This window comes from Lepidochelys kempii, chromosome 11 (genome assembly GCF_965140265.1).
Source record: "Lepidochelys kempii isolate rLepKem1 chromosome 11, rLepKem1.hap2, whole genome shotgun sequence".
In the NCBI taxonomy this organism is placed as follows: domain Eukaryota; kingdom Metazoa; phylum Chordata; order Testudines; family Cheloniidae; genus Lepidochelys; species Lepidochelys kempii.
Window position 1 is genome coordinate 27,963,239 of NC_133266.1, and position 15,282 is coordinate 27,978,520.

Here is a 15,282-nt window from a genome sequence, read left to right on the forward strand (position 1 = left end):
GTAAGATTTCTGGTGAGAACATTAAAGCACACTTTTTTGGTCACTTCTTTGCATAAGGAAAACTAAGACACATTTTCCCTTTATTAATAGTGAAGATTTACCCCCAAGATAGGAATCTATCATAAATACTCAACATGATGTTGAGCATAAAACAAAGCAGAGCAGAACACAGGCATATTTTGGAATGGTCTTACCCAACAAAGTGAGAATGCTAACTTTTTGGATTCTTTACCTTTTAGCAAAGTTTTACAGTTAGTTGCCAATACTGAACAAAGTATAAAATCCACATTCAGACACACTATCCCTTTTTGTGATCATTCTTAATTGCAGAGTATATATATGAGAAACATTAAAACCAATAGTCTTAAGAGATTTCACTTTATAAAGAAATGGTGCACCAATTACTTGGTGAAGGTTAGAGCAGTACAGAGAACAAAGGAAAAGCAACTGTGACATGTCAACAATCTCAACATTAGTACTAGTCTCAGTACACTGAGATTCAGTGTTATTCACTTTTTCTTGGAACAGATTTCAGTTAACCTATACTTGAGGTATAAATATACACAAATATGTACAGTACACAGAGGAAAATATTTTTGTATCTGTAGCACATTTCAACAAGTTTTAAAATACTGGAAAGTCAATACTTATGCCACTGATTTGCTTGCTAATTTACTGGAATAACGAGGCCAACATCTTCAACTAGGAAGGTTATACCGGAATATAAAATGTAAAGTTAAAAATTCTTTCCCCTCACTTCATACTCACCACACACAGTCCTGAGTGGCTTTATCTTGAGAAGAATGTCAACCACAGTTTTTAAACCTATCTTCAGAGGCAATGAATGGGGAAAACAAACTAGAACCTTCATCTTCATCTGTTTTCAAAGAGGTGGCCTTAATATGTGTGTGTAGAAAATAAAGTTGAAATATAAATACATCTAACCCATTATTTTTGCAGGTTACCATAGGTACAGTTAACCAAGGTATCCATAGGTACAGCACTTTTGTATGCAATGTCAGTGCAAAGAGGTCATTAAAAATCATCTGATTTTAAGTCTTGACATCATCCATTCAAGTCCTTGGCACAATCTGTAAATAAAAGAATTAAAATATGTATTTTTGCATAAAAAACTACCTACAAATATTCTGTCATGGTAACTTTAGTCAGAACTCAGACAGCATGTGCTCGTGAAAGTCCTGCAACCTTAACAGGTTCAATCTACACAACAATAAAAGTAAAACTGTAAACAACCCCTTAACAATATGTCTAGGCTTGGAAGGATTAGATTTTTAAATTGGTAAACGTTGGCGAACGTTGATTTCACCATACATATACAAACCAATGAAAAATATTATCAACAACAATAAAAATTGACAGATATACAAAGAAAAATGCTACTTGAACTTAGAGTTTGATTTAAGGATATTTTCTTTGTATATTTTGAGATGTGCTATTGGTGATTTGTGTTTTAATGGTTACACAGCTTTAAAATTTTTTGAATCTCAGCATCAACTGCCATTAAATAATTACTGCCTGACCCCCCCCCCCCACACACACACCATAATTCACTGCCACTGTGAACTCTTAAAAATTGATAGAAATGGGGAAGAAATTTTAAAAATAAACATTGATATTATCCCTCAAAATGATAAAGTAAAAATCAAATTCTGCCAAGCCTAAATATGTCACCACACTGACCTGATGTGACCACATCTAGGGTCAGGTCAGTCTCTGTACCCTCTGAACCATCACTGCTCTGCTGACTTCCAAGAGTATCAGTTAGGTTGTGGTTTATATGATGTTAACATCTGTTAACAAGAAACTAGATTACTGAGCCAACTTAAATTCTATCTGAGCTAGACGAGCTCTACAACCTAGAGGAGAAAGGCTCTACATTTCATTACCATTCAGGATACCACTAAAATTCTCCCAAATAATCTTGAATATGAGTGCACTCAATTGACAGTGTCAGATTTGAAATGCTCTTTTTGAATTTATTTTAAAATAAATTACTAGTGTCACTTTGGAGACTTGGCATTAAAATGTGTCTTCAAGTCACCTTGGTCGCTCTCCATTTTATTTTGCTTACTTCAGTGACAAATACCAGAAAAACAGATAAAAGGTTTCTTAACTCCCTGGTTCACATAAGGAAGCATGTGTTCTCTGTAACAGACATATCTGCTTTTCATTGTAACTGGCCACATAACTGCCACTGCTGCGTGCTTTAACAAAGACTAGTGAGGTGAGTTTCACCTTTTAAAAAGCAAAACAACCCATACACGTAATGAATAGTATCTCTTCACAGTACACAACAGTTATTTCCCAGTGCTACTAGATCTCTGGGGCAGGTCTTTATTTTTCTTGAATGTGCTATATGTTGCTGAATTTAATGCAGGGCCCTAAGAAGAATTCATGTTTAAAAGGACATCATTTTCAATGATTTTCAATGTTGCCTTGAGATTCCGGTCCCAGAATGCAGAGGTGTGTTAGGGGATGTATCTCAAATAACAGCCTATGTATACCACGATACAGGTACCAAAATTATTCAGAAAGTATTCCCAAGAAGAACTCTTACCCCTCGCCAGTTAGAGCGCAGCATGCTTGGATATGCCACTGGTGATCTTTAACTGAAGTTAGTTTCAGAAACTGGGATATTTCAGCTATCGTCATGCACTCTTTAACATCTTGTTTGTTAGCAAAAATAAGCAAACCTGCTTTCTTTAAGTCCTACAGAGGAAAAGACGGAGAAAAATGTTTAGAGGCTTAATTATTTTTCTATTATGATTTCAGAGATTTTCAGAGTCAAATTAGGTTTCTGATTTGGAAGTGTCTTTATGATCTTGAAAACATTTGTGCATGCATCTTTCACTTAAGTGCCAACACACATTCTGCTTTTAGAATTCTGAAAGGTTTCAAAGTCCAGAATGAAAACATATTGCCTGTGTTTCTAAGTATAACTGAAATTTACAAAGTCTGAGAGTAACTGCTAGTCTAACAGTTTCTGATTGGCAGTGGAAACATTTGTCATTTTGTTTACAGAGTTTTTTCCACCTTTAAAATCTGTTATGGATCAACAGTGGATCAATAGTTCATTCCAGGGCTTGTGGACAAGGTGCATTATGACTGGCATCTGTAAATTATTACCCTAAGTGCTAATCATTATTTTCCTACCAAAAAAAAGTTCAACAAAATGACTCTAATGAAACAAATGCAAGTCTCTTAAATACCCAGTGTCATACAATTGATATACTAACTACAATATTAACTACAACATCCTCCTTGTAAAAGCGTTTCTCATTTATACTGGAGATCTTCCCTTCCCTCCAACATGAGTATTTTCTGCTACCTAAAACGAAAAGGCTGGTTTGCAAGAGGCATCTGAATCATTTGTGGTATTTTCACTCAGAAATACTATATTGGTCTCATTCATCTCCCTTATCAAAGCTTTCTTCTGTGGTTTCACTAGAGAGAGAGAGATATATACTGGGTTCTCATTTAGTCAATTATCACATATGAATTATTTAATTATCTTTCTAGGGCTTCAATATTTCCCTACAGCCTTGTAAGTTGTTTTAAATGTTTTCTGGTCAATTTTATTCTTTTAACTCTATTTTAATACTCAGAATATTCCCAACATTTCTAGAAAGAATCAGATGTTCTCAATTTTTATTGTTTCAGTTCACAGAAGACCTCTACAGGTTTAAGTATCAGCTTGCTTTTGGTTATATTTTGTTAAGTAAAACAACAAGACTAAGAGCTATTTGTTGCACAGAAAGACACTTCAGTTATTCAACAAGGAAAACAACTCTGACCCCATTCAAAAAGAGGTGGGAGGGAATTAGGAAGGAACAGAGTAATGGAAACCTTTTCTGTTTCTCTACCCTCACCTCCTTGCAGCAGCCAAGAGCCTGTGGAGTGACAGAACAGCCAGAACACTGATCTCTGCTAGCGAGATATATATAAAAGATAGAACCCCGAATCAAGGTCTGGAGACAGCACCCTAGTACTTCCAATCAGCCATGGATGGGTTCATATAAGTGCTGCTCTTGGACTTTGGGCTACCCTCCACCCTGCTCTTCATCTACCTCCAGACAGCAGGTTTAGTCATCCAACTAACAGTTATGTGCTTTCCAAGTCAGGCATTCAGAATTCTGTCAGACACTACAGACAGATCACTTTCTTGAATTTACTTTACTGTATAGAAGAGCATCACTAATTTAAGATCACAACATTGTGCAGTTCTTAAAAAGAGTTATGTTTTCTTATCAAGATCTTTTCCAGTCAAACTTGTACATATCTCAGAAATTAAAAGCTTTTGTTCCAGCTTGCTCCTGGGACAATTCCTCAAATGTTGTTAAAGGTCTAGATAAGCCATCCTGTATCCAGATTTCACAATAAAATGTTTGACTTATAAAAACTGAAAACACAGGATCTTTATACTATTATTTACATTATTACATATTTCTTGGTAGGATTTCAAGTCAGGACCCAGGAACAGCTGTCTAAATCTGAGTAATCTCAGCTCTTACCCACAACGAATGATCACTTATATTTCCTAGGGATAAAGTCTTGATTATTAAAGACAGTAGCTAAGGGAAAGGGTGTCGGTGTCAGGAATTTAAGACGTTGGTCCAAAGCAGGATTTGAACAAAGAAATTGATCTGGAAGAGTGGGTCTCTATATGGGAAAGAGGATATAAATCTTCATTTTGTGTAGTTAAAAGAAAACTGTTATACAATATAGATGGATCTTAACTGGAGTCAAATGCCATCATGTCTTTGTTAGTAGGGAAGTGCTCTGTTAGAGGGGTTGCAGGAAAAGGGGAACATACTTGCACATGTGGTGGTTGTGTCCAAGAATTAAGACAGTTTTGGGAGGACATCATTACAGAGATTCATCTATGCAAAATATCAGCTTCCTAGAGAAGCTTAATGCTCTGGCAGAGCATAGACACATTTCAAACAGAATGTTATTGTTAGCATGAAGAATTAATATTGCACATCATTGGAAAAATATGACTTCTCCTATGGAATTGTGGTACAGTAAAATATGGACTGTCCTTGTAAAGGAAAAAACTCTTAACAAGTATGTACACAAGAGAATGGCTAAAAAGAGGATAGGTATTTTGAAATCTCAGCACCCTTTTCAGCATATTCAGAAGAGGAGGGCTTCCCAACCATCATGCCACAAACTTTAGCCAGATTTTTTGAATATTAACCTTATCCTGAAAAAGCAATGTATGATGTGGCATGTTAATGTTTCATTGTAACTTAACTTTAAAAAAAAACAAAACTTTTTATTAAGGCAATATTGTAGTAGGGAAACGAGAGAGAAAAGAGAAGAGTCAGACTCATTTTTTGTGAATATATTTACAAATAACCAAGCGTGTAAGGTAAATAATACATTCACATGCTATTTATTTGTGAGAAAGATAGTTGTAAATGTTCACCAAAAATATAAAAAACCCACTACTCACCTCATGTGCTAACATTTTATAAAGTTCTTCTTTAGTTACAGAAATTCGCTCTCTGTCTGTGCTGTCCACAACAACGATGACAAACTTTAAAGGGTAAAAAAGGATCAGTAAACAAATATATAGTGTGCACAATCTTAAATCATGTTTAATAGATGTGCACCCTGGGTCATAAGCAAAGTGTTAACTTCCTCCCTCATACATAGGGCCCTACCAAATTCACGGCCATGAAAAACATCATGGACCATGAAATCTGGTCTTTTGTGTGCTTTTACCCTATACTATAGAGATTTCTGGGGGGAGACCAGAGTTCCTCGAATTGGGGATCCTGACCCAAAGGGGAGTTGCAAGAGGTCAAGGTTATTTTAGGGAGGTTTCAGTATTGCCACCCTTACTTATACACTGTCTTCAGAGCTGGGTGGCTGGAGAGCAGCAGCTGTTGGCCGGGTGTCCAGCTCTGAAAGCAGAGCCCTGCCAGCAGCAGCACAGAAGTAAGGATAGCAATACCATACCATGCCATCCTTACTTCTGTGCTGCTGCCTTCAGAGTCGGGCATCCGGAAAGTGACGGCTGCTGACAAAGGGCCCATCCATACCATGCCATCCTTACTTCTATGCTGCTGCTGGCTCCTCATGGTGAGCAGCCTCCGCTGTTCAGGTGCCCAGCTCTGAAGGCAGCGCTGCCATCTGCAACAGTGCAGAAGTAAGGGTAGCAATACCACAACCCCCATACAATAACCTTGCAACCCCCCCACAATTCCTTTTCGGGTCAGGACCCCTACCAACTACAACACTGTGAAATTTCAGATTTAAACAGCTGAAATCATGAAATTTGCTATTTTTAAAATCCTAGAACTGTGAAATTGACCAAAATGGACCGTGAATTTGGTAGGGCCCTACTTATATGCATATTACAGTTCTGCTCAGAAATCAATGGTTTGTTGATAATTCTAGTATTAAAATATTTGTAATTTATGTTTAAGTTGGTAGACAAATAAATTTGGCATGCAAAATTCCTGATTATTTTATTTAAGTCCTCTTTTAAGTTGCTTATTTCTACAATTCAGGAATCCTGCTCTGTTATGACGACTTTGGATTTCACTTTTACCCATTTTAACTGAACAATTGTTTAAGTTTCTGCAAGCATTTAGGGTGAAATACTGGCCCCACTGACTTCACTGAGGTCAAGATTTCATCCTTAATCAACTACAGTTTTAGGGGTAGACTTTCAGTGGTACAGAGGCACCCAATTCCCATTGACTGGAATATGATATACTCTTACAAAAAGAGCAACACACTAACTCACAGAATTCCTTCCCCTACCTGCCCTGCTATTTTGCAATGAAATGACTAGCAATTATTTTAAAGGGGAAAGTGGGTAGCCAGTGCTAGGGTAACACACATACGCTCCCCAACCCCCACGTCAAGTAAAAGCATGCAGTTGGAAGACAGGAAATCTAGAGTTACACGCACATCTGAGTCTTTTGAGAATGGCCAAACAGCTACAGTATTTATGATGATTAAATCATTTTTCAGAAGGTAAAGTTTCTTCATTATTTAGTACAGGTGTAGAGTATAGAACATTTAGCACTGAAGGAAAGCATCTTGATAATACAGCAAAGGTTCCAATTTAACTACACAGAGTTGCTGATATCACCATTGAAGTACTTTTCTTAAAGATACATGAATATTGGTGATGTATATGTTGAAAGAGTTCAGTGTGGGTTTTGTGCCTTATTAAGGTTGTCTGTGAAAAGCGTAAGGGGAATTTTCACGTGATTATTCTCATTTTTAAAAAGGGTACCTTACTTGGAAGAGTTCTTACTTGTTTTGATGGTTAGTTTCTGGTTCTTTTACATTATACTGTTTTGTTATGTAGCTTACGTGATATATAGGTGTGAAATGAAACAGCATGCTAAGGAGAGAACATACAAATTGAAATACAAGCATCCAGAATGTCTACAAAGTGCTACAGTAATATCTGAAATGGAGTAAGATATAAACTTTAGTTAACCAAACTCTCTCTTGGATTATTCATTAAGATGTTATTTTAATTCCTTATAAGAACATATCTTCCAACAGGGAATAAACTCTTACCTCTGTGTTTGTATAATAAGTATTCCATGAAGATCGAAGAGACTCTTGCCCTCCAATATCCCACATTAGAAAACGTGTGTTATTAACCACTATCTCTTCTACATTGCTGCCTATCGTAGGAGAGGTATGCACCACTTCATTCATAGAACTGCAAAAGGAAAAGAATGAATGATCAAAAACTGCATACGCAATGTTGACAAAAGTCAACTGTATTTGGAGATGCACTATCACACATACTAGACCACAAAATTGGCCCATTTTTAAAAACTAAAATGGACAGTTGTCTCAGATTGGAAGGCTCATCTGCAGAATGGTGGTAGGCATTCTTTGACAACAGAAAGGTGAAGTAAAGAAAGAGCAGATGAATGATTTACTCTTGTTCACTCAGTGAACAAACTATAAAACTGAGGGCTTGTCTACATTACCCGTTGGACCGGCGGGCAGCAATCAATCCAGCGGGGGTCAATTTATCGTGACAAGTATAGACAAGATAAATCGACCGCTGAGCGCTCTCCCGTCGACTCCGGTACTCTACCAGAATGATAAGCACAAGCAGAGTCAACGGGAGAGCGTCAGCTGTCAACTTACCGCAGTGAAGACACCGTGGTAAGTAGATCTAAGTACATCGACTTCAGCTACCCTATTCACATAGCTGAAGTTGCGTATCTTAGATTGACCCCGCGCGGTAGTGCAGACAAGCCCTGAGAGAGCACTTCTTTTTGACTCTGTTTTAAGGGCATTTACTGCTTAAGGGTGGGTAGAAAAAAGACAAGTTTCTCCCCTCCCCCAATGAAACTTGGCACAATGTAGCTCAGTCTGGGAGAGAATGATTGTTCTTCTCCAACTCTGAAATAAAAGGAATGTTGCTAAACCACTTGATTTATAAGATTGATGAAAAATAATAAATAATAAAAAACCAAGACAACCCCATCCCAATATACTATATCAGTTCTCCTCTTCCGTTTGCCTAAACCTGCCACCATAAGCCAAAAACCACTTACCGTATATACTCTATCATAAGCCGGATCGTTTATAAGCCAACCCCCACGAGATGGAGATGTAAAAATGGAAATTTTTTATGACCCATTCATAAGCTGACCCTATAATTCAGGGGTCAGATTTTGGCTCCTGGGCCATCAGGATAAGCCACTGGTGGGCCAAGATGGTTTGTTTAATTCGAGCGTCCAGAGGCATAGAGGTAAACTTAAGTAAACAAAGTGTCCCAGCACGCCACCTGCTTACCCTGACTGGCCAGGACAGCAGCTGGTGGGGGACAATTTTTTGGGGAGGGGGGGGGAGGGAGAAGCTGGGGGTCAGGGGCATAACCCCTATGACCACCCCCCATATGACCCCACACCTAGCCCGGGACCCCCACACTCTCCCCATCCCATCCCTTCCCACCATAGCTGGGGAGGATGTCTCTGGCCTGGCTGGAGCTGCTCCGGCAGGCAAGACTGGGCAGCGTGGCCGCAGCATGTTCCAGCAGGCTCGGCCGGGTGGCACAGCCACAGCGTGCTCCAGCAGGCTGGGCAGCGTGGCCACAGCCTGCTCTGGGGGGTGGGGGCGAGCGGCACAGCTGCAGCCTGCTTCGGAGGCTGGGGAAGAGCACCATGGCCAGAAGCGGAGAGACTCTGGCTCTGCCTCTTCCCTTCTGGCTCCGCTGGCTGTGCTGCCTCTCCTTGCTCCCTCTGTTGAGGGGAGGGGCTGTGTCCCACTTCTGCCGCTCTATACCCATTCATAAGCAGACCCCCTTCTCTGATGCTTCCCCTTTTTAAATGAAAAAATTTGGCTTATGAACGAGTATATACAGTAAGTTAAAGAAAATGTTTGAGAAATGATTTTTAATGGAGATCAATTGCTTTGTCTTTTGAGAAAAAAACAAGATATTTTAAAATGCTGTTTTGCCAAGACAACCAAAGTAACACATTAGTAGTAGTATTCATGAGTATCTAAAACAGGGATTCAAAGTAATTGAAATGTATTGCAGTACTGCTCACACAAAAACATTTTCAAGAAAAACGAAGCATTTTCAAGAACTTGCTTATGATTGCTATTGCCATAAACTGACCAGTGCACTTGACAAAAATTAAAAGACTGTCTAAAGTTTTCCAATTTCTTCTAACTCTTTGGTTGCACAGAGAGAGATTTGAGATTGAAACACTGTTAGAACATCATTTGAACAGAATCCAGCAGGAGTGAAGAGGGGCAGGGATAGTCTAGTATTCCGGGAAAGAATCCCCACTGCCCAGTGGTATATGAGCATGTAGTAAGTAATTTAATCATAACATACATTTGTAAGGAAGATGAAATTAGGGCAGGGTCAGAACAGAAGGATTAGAAGTAGACAGAGCAACAGATAGAAGGGAATAATGAAAATGACAGAGCAAGACACCTTTTCTTGAATTTCATATTTAAAACAGAACATACTCCAGACATATATTTAATTAATTTATTTATTTAGAATCTCTTTACTTGTGTTCCTAATTACAAACATTTTTAGAATTAGGGAAATTGATTTTACTTTTCATAACGTATGGGGTTTTTTGCATTTTTTCAGCCTGAACAATGATAATAACTGAGTCAGTTTCATTTTATGGCTTTTATTGTGCTAATGTATGCTTAGGTTGCAAATACTGCATGGGCTTTGAGTTTCAAACAAAACAACATTAAAAGAGTTATAAATACATCTGTTTTGAACAAAATCCAAAACATAAGCTTATGGTGTAACCTAGACGACAATAGCTCTTTAAACACTCCATGAATAGTTCTTGGGATTGAGTCAGAAGAGTTTTCAAAATACTGAAGTGCTTACTGTGAAAAGATACACATCTCCCTATTAAAAAAACCTGTAACATGAAGATTAGAGGTGGTTTTGTCAACTAATTTAACACAAACAGCTTTTACTAACATGGATCTTACCCCAGGACCCCATTTCTGGCTGGCTTTTTAGGCACTACATAGTAACAACACTTCCACAAAATGTATGAATCTCAGTAACTTTGCGCATACTGGTAGTCCCCCCGACATCATAATGTATACATATTATAAATGCCATTAAGATCCTGAATTCTGACCAGCAAATAGCCATAGCTTGTTATGGTGCATTGATATTTATGACACAGTTCATTAAATATAAGTAGCTCCAAACCCTGCTGATGGGCCAGAATCAGATGCTTGCTAACCAGACTACAGGATTTCCCTTTTATGTATGAAACGATCACCACCTATGCTCAGTGTGCTGCTCTTAAATGGGGGTTAACGAAAAATCAGAGGAAGCTACAGAGTGGATTTTTCAAAAATACATTTTTGCCAGCGAATTCATACTATGTACTTACAACTGGTAAAGGATGGTTGTTTTTCCTGCATTATCCAGACCAACAATGATTACTTTGTGCTCTGAAATAAAAATTTTATTGGTAAGTCACAGTTACCACTGTAGCTAATAACACTTTAGTGCTTTTCAGCAGACAGTTCACATTGGTGCTTGTTTTAAATCTTTTTTTTTTAAAAAAAAAGCATCAAAGCAAGTTGTATACACAGATAGTTCATGTATAGCACACAGCACAATTGGGCCTTGATCATTTTTTCAGCACCTCTTATAAGTAAATTCATTTTGAAACCAAATGCCAACCTCAACCAAGTATTTGTATTCATTCAGCATCTCCTATTTCCTATTTACCATAATGTAAATTGAAGAAGTGGTACTGTTGGTAGCTACTCATCGTGGGCTAAAATACATAACTTTACTCAGTTTTATTGACTTCAAAGAGAATGCACATGTGAGTAAGGGCTCATCAATGTAAGCAAGGGTATTCTTTTGCCCAAGTGGTCTTCAGACATGCTAAAAATCAAGCCTCTGAAGTATACCCAAACCTCAACCACAGCAGTAATTACTCCCATTACAGCTGCATTTGTTCTATTACAGGGGATCACATAAGTGCTTTTTTGTTTTTAATCAATATTGTGTGGTTCTGTTTTTTAGCCCAGAGGGTATGAATTGAAGTTTGAACAACTTGGCATAACTGCACAATATTGTAAAAATGACAGATTACCTGACCCCCTGTAAGTAGGCACTTCTGTTTCAGGTGTGATGTCTCCAGCATACTGGATGCTAGGAAATCACTTGGAGCAGAAGATCTGCAGTGGAGCTGGATATTGCAAGACTTTAAAGACAAAAAAGTGGGGTTTAAAAGTTTTTGTGCTGAATGGAAAATGCTCTGACTATGGGAGCCATTCAGCATGGTGTATAAAGTTGTATAAATTCATTTGAAAAGCAACTTTAAAGGAGCTTACAAATTCTACCTACACAAAAGTTAACATGCATTTTATGTGATATTAGAGATCTTTCAGAAGAAAGTGGCATTAGGAACAAAATATATTGTCTCTAAAATAAGCAGTTTTCATGACAGCTACTAAGACTTACTGACTGTCACTAATAAAACATACATTAAGCAACAAGACCCGATAGAGCATATTCAGCAGTATGGTATGATTCTATGTATGTTATTGCAATTAAAATATTGATATTAAAAATAAGTTTTATAAATTATTTGGGGATGAGCAAAATATTTATGGGATACCCTTCTAGCTGCTATTTCCCTCCACACAATGCTGCTCAGAATCCCTCTTAATCATGGCTACAGGTGTCACTAATGCTTCCTACATAGTCCAGCTAGCTTTTTTTTTTTTAAACACAAATTGAAAGACAAATTGCAAATAGCTTAATACTGTATATAAGGTTAAAAAATAAAACAAGCCATGAAAAAGGCTGCTAATTAACAGAAAACTACTGTGGAACACAAGGTATTCAGATATTCTACTTGTTACATCTAGTTAAAAAAAATGAGACAATGCAAAAAAAATTACATAGGAAACCCCTCCATTACCACCTGATAAGGCAAAATTCAACTACCATCAAATTACACACTTTTCAACTCAAGGGGGGGGTGGGGGGGAAACAAACCTACTTTTCTTTGCAGAGTTTGTATCTATTATGGTTACAAGTAACCTAAGATTATTTTAACTACAAGTAGTACATTTTTAGAGCAACTTATTCACTTTTTGCATTTGACAGCAGTTTGCTTAGTCAGTTTTATTTTTTCCCTTGTGCATATTAGTCACTTCCTTTTCTCCTGAACCCCCTGCCCCATAAATACAGCAGAGAAGCAGAAAAGACTCAAACACATTAACTAAAAGTTTTCCTAAGTATTTTGCAGTGTGCCTTATTGTGACCACAGAATGCATACCTGAACAGTGTACTGTGGTAAGTGCCACCATGTCTCATTAAAAAAATTTATCAAACTAGGGTGTGTGTTATGCTCACTACTTATTTATTACCTGACCCAGGGTAAAAATTGTGATTTGGACCCTTTTCATAATTCCTGAAACATCTTCATGTCTGTAGCACTTTCATGAAGCAGTATGTCGTATCTGTCGTTAAAGGAGTGCTGTTTTGAGTACGGTATGTTTTCTCCATCTTCACTTCTCTGCCTAATTTCTACAAATCACTTCTATACCTTTATTCTTTTCTGCCAACTCTGGTCTCTGGCTTTAAACACATTAGTAAGGGACAATTATTAAGTAATGTCCAGCAAATAAAAAGTAATATGTGGAGTTCATTTGTAAAGATTACTAGCCAACTTTTCTGTTAAAACTCAAGAGCAATTGGACTAGTTGTTACATGGACTAGAAAAAAGAGAATACTGTATAAGAGTAACATGGCAGGAGTAGTCACATTTGTCTTGAAGCTAATCTACTGAGGGAAGGAAACGTTATGTGGCACCATAAGAAGCTGTATTTGGTTCATACTTAAATAATTCATCTCTTGGCCTTCAAGTACTCTGTGATCTTCACAGAGCGTTTTTTCCGAAACGTAAAAACCAAACTAGGTTTTGTAGACTCATTAAGGCAAAAGTCTGTAGAGATGCAGAGAAACAAGTTTACTTATACAAACAGAGCACGCTTGATACAAAGGAAGTTAATGATACAGCTTATTTCTTGAACCTGTGCTTGCCCTTTGGGAAAAACAACAACAATCGAATCTAATCTGAGCAGAAGAGGAACGTGGCGTATTTTAGCCAAAAACGGAGCGACCCAGCGCTGCTTTCGGACACTTTTCGCTCCAGCTGCAGTATGGGGAGTGACCCCCTCGGCTCCTCACAAACGCTTCTGAGTCCAGCGGAGACACGAGAGCGCCTGCTGCTCGCTCCTGAGCCCTGCACGCCTCCGCACTTCGACAGGGAACCTGGACTCGGGTGTGCCCGGCTCCCCCCGCCGCCTCCAGCCCAGCCTGCCCCGCTCCCACCGCGGGCGGTGTATTGATGAGGCCGCAGGCGCGCTGGGTTCCACGGAGCACCTGCCCCGGGCACGGGCGGCGAGCGTGACACGTAAACAGAGCACGGAGCCGGCACAGCCACAGCGGAGCCCCGGGACGCCTCGACCGGCCCCGCCCCCCCCCCGGGCCCGGAGAGCTCCCCGCCCCCCAGCCGAGCCCCTCACCCTGGTGGTTGAACAGCCTCCAGATCCTGGTGAAGAGGATTCCCATCCTCGGGCGGACCCGGCCCCGCGGCAGCTCCCGTCTCCTCTGGGCTCCGCGGCGGCTCTCCCTGCTGGGCCCAGGGCGGCTCAGTCCCGGCCCCTGTCCCGCGCTACCCGACGAGGTGGCAGGCTGAGGCCGCGCCGGGCCCGCTGGGGCTGCGCACTCCTGGCCGTGCAGCCCCCGCTCACGGACATCGCCGCTAGCCCGGCTCCCGTTTCCGAAACGACGTCCCGACCACGGCTTCGAGGGGGGAAATAAAATGCAGCGAGTAGCTCCTCCCGGCCACCGTCCACCCGAAGGGCCGAGCGAACGAGAGGGGGGCGTGGCGCTATGGGAGCGGATCATTTGCATACCACGGCCCGCCCCCTAGTAGGCGAGTTCTGCGAATGGGAGGAGGCGCTCTCGTGACTCATCTTACCCTCGTGGCCCTAAACCGCCGAACGAGCCGTCGCGCGCGCTCCGCCTGCAGCCCGTGCCGCCTCGCTGGAGGCCGGGCCCTTGCATGCGGGGCCGAGCCAGGGCAATGGGCCTGTGGCCTCCGCCAGCCAAAGGGCCGCAGAGGGCCTGCCCCTTACAGCACCCACAGCTCCTGCCCATTCAGCAGCGCCACTGGGGCCGCCCTCCCCCAGGCTTAGCGTCGCCCTTGCCAGCGCTCGGGGCCGCCCTCGGGCAACCGCCATAACTGCCCCCTTCCAGCCTCTGTAACTGCCCCTCGGCCACTGCGAACCGCCACGACTGCCCCTCCTCCCCCCTGCCAACCACTGCTGCACTAGCCCATTGCTCCCTGCCAGCCCTCTGTGCCTCCCCCAGACCACTGCCATGACTGCCCCTCACTCGCCCCCTGCTAGCTGCTGCTGTGTCTGTGCCTGGTTCCCTGGCAATCACCTTCCTAACCACCTCTCACAACTGGCCTGCTGTGACTGCCTAGGGTGACCAGACAGCTAGTGTGAAAAATTGGGATAGAGGTGGGGCGCAATAGGAGCCTATTTCAGAAAAATACCCCAAAATTGGGACTGTCCCTATAAAATCGGGACCCTATGACTGCCCCTTACTCCTTGCCAACCACCGCCATGAGTACCCAAAACCACCAGTGCTACGCTGCAAAAAACACCACGTGTGACTGTGGACAAGAGAAAGGCTGTGTTGCCAACTCTTGATTTAATCAAGTCTCA

The 15,282-nt window shown here is 40.8% G+C and overlaps 1 protein-coding gene across 4 annotated transcripts; it reads right to left on the reverse strand.

Moving 5' to 3' along the window:
* Positions 1–359: 359 nt before the first annotated feature.
* ARL5A (ARF like GTPase 5A) lies at positions 360–14,427 on the reverse strand. Of its 4 annotated transcripts, XM_073305463.1 has the most exons (7): positions 14,071–14,425; positions 11,625–11,735; positions 10,908–10,968; positions 7,573–7,720; positions 5,480–5,563; positions 2,579–2,730; positions 360–1,091 (listed from the first exon to the last, which is right to left on the reverse strand). In XM_073305463.1, the coding sequence occupies exons 4-7, from the start codon at positions 7,714–7,716 to the stop codon at positions 1,043–1,045; spliced, it is 429 nt and encodes a 142-aa protein (XP_073161564.1). In that variant the 5' UTR covers positions 7,717–7,720; positions 10,908–10,968; positions 11,625–11,735; positions 14,071–14,425; the 3' UTR covers positions 360–1,042. The 4 variants fall into 4 exon arrangements, with proteins under 4 accessions (XP_073161564.1, XP_073161562.1, XP_073161565.1 ...); XM_073305461.1 differs by lacking the exon at positions 11,625–11,735 and having other exon boundaries at positions 14,071–14,426; XM_073305462.1 differs by lacking the exons at positions 360–1,091; positions 11,625–11,735 and adding an exon at positions 1,567–1,811 and having other exon boundaries at positions 14,071–14,427.
* Positions 14,428–15,282: the final 855 nt, after the last annotated feature.

Coding starts and splice junctions, on each gene's coding strand:
- ARL5A (XM_073305461.1), bottom strand. CDS start 14,116: ATGGGAATCCTCTTCACCAGGATCTGGAGGCTGTTCAACCACCAGG. Junction 10,969..14,070: donor GAGGCTGTTCAACCACCAGG/GTGAGGGGCTCG, acceptor TTTTTATTTCAG/AGCACAAAGTAATCATTGTT. Junction 1,092..2,578: donor TGCGCTCTAACTGGCGAGGG/GTAAGAGTTCTT, acceptor TTTTATTTACAG/ATTGTGCCAAGGACTTGAAT.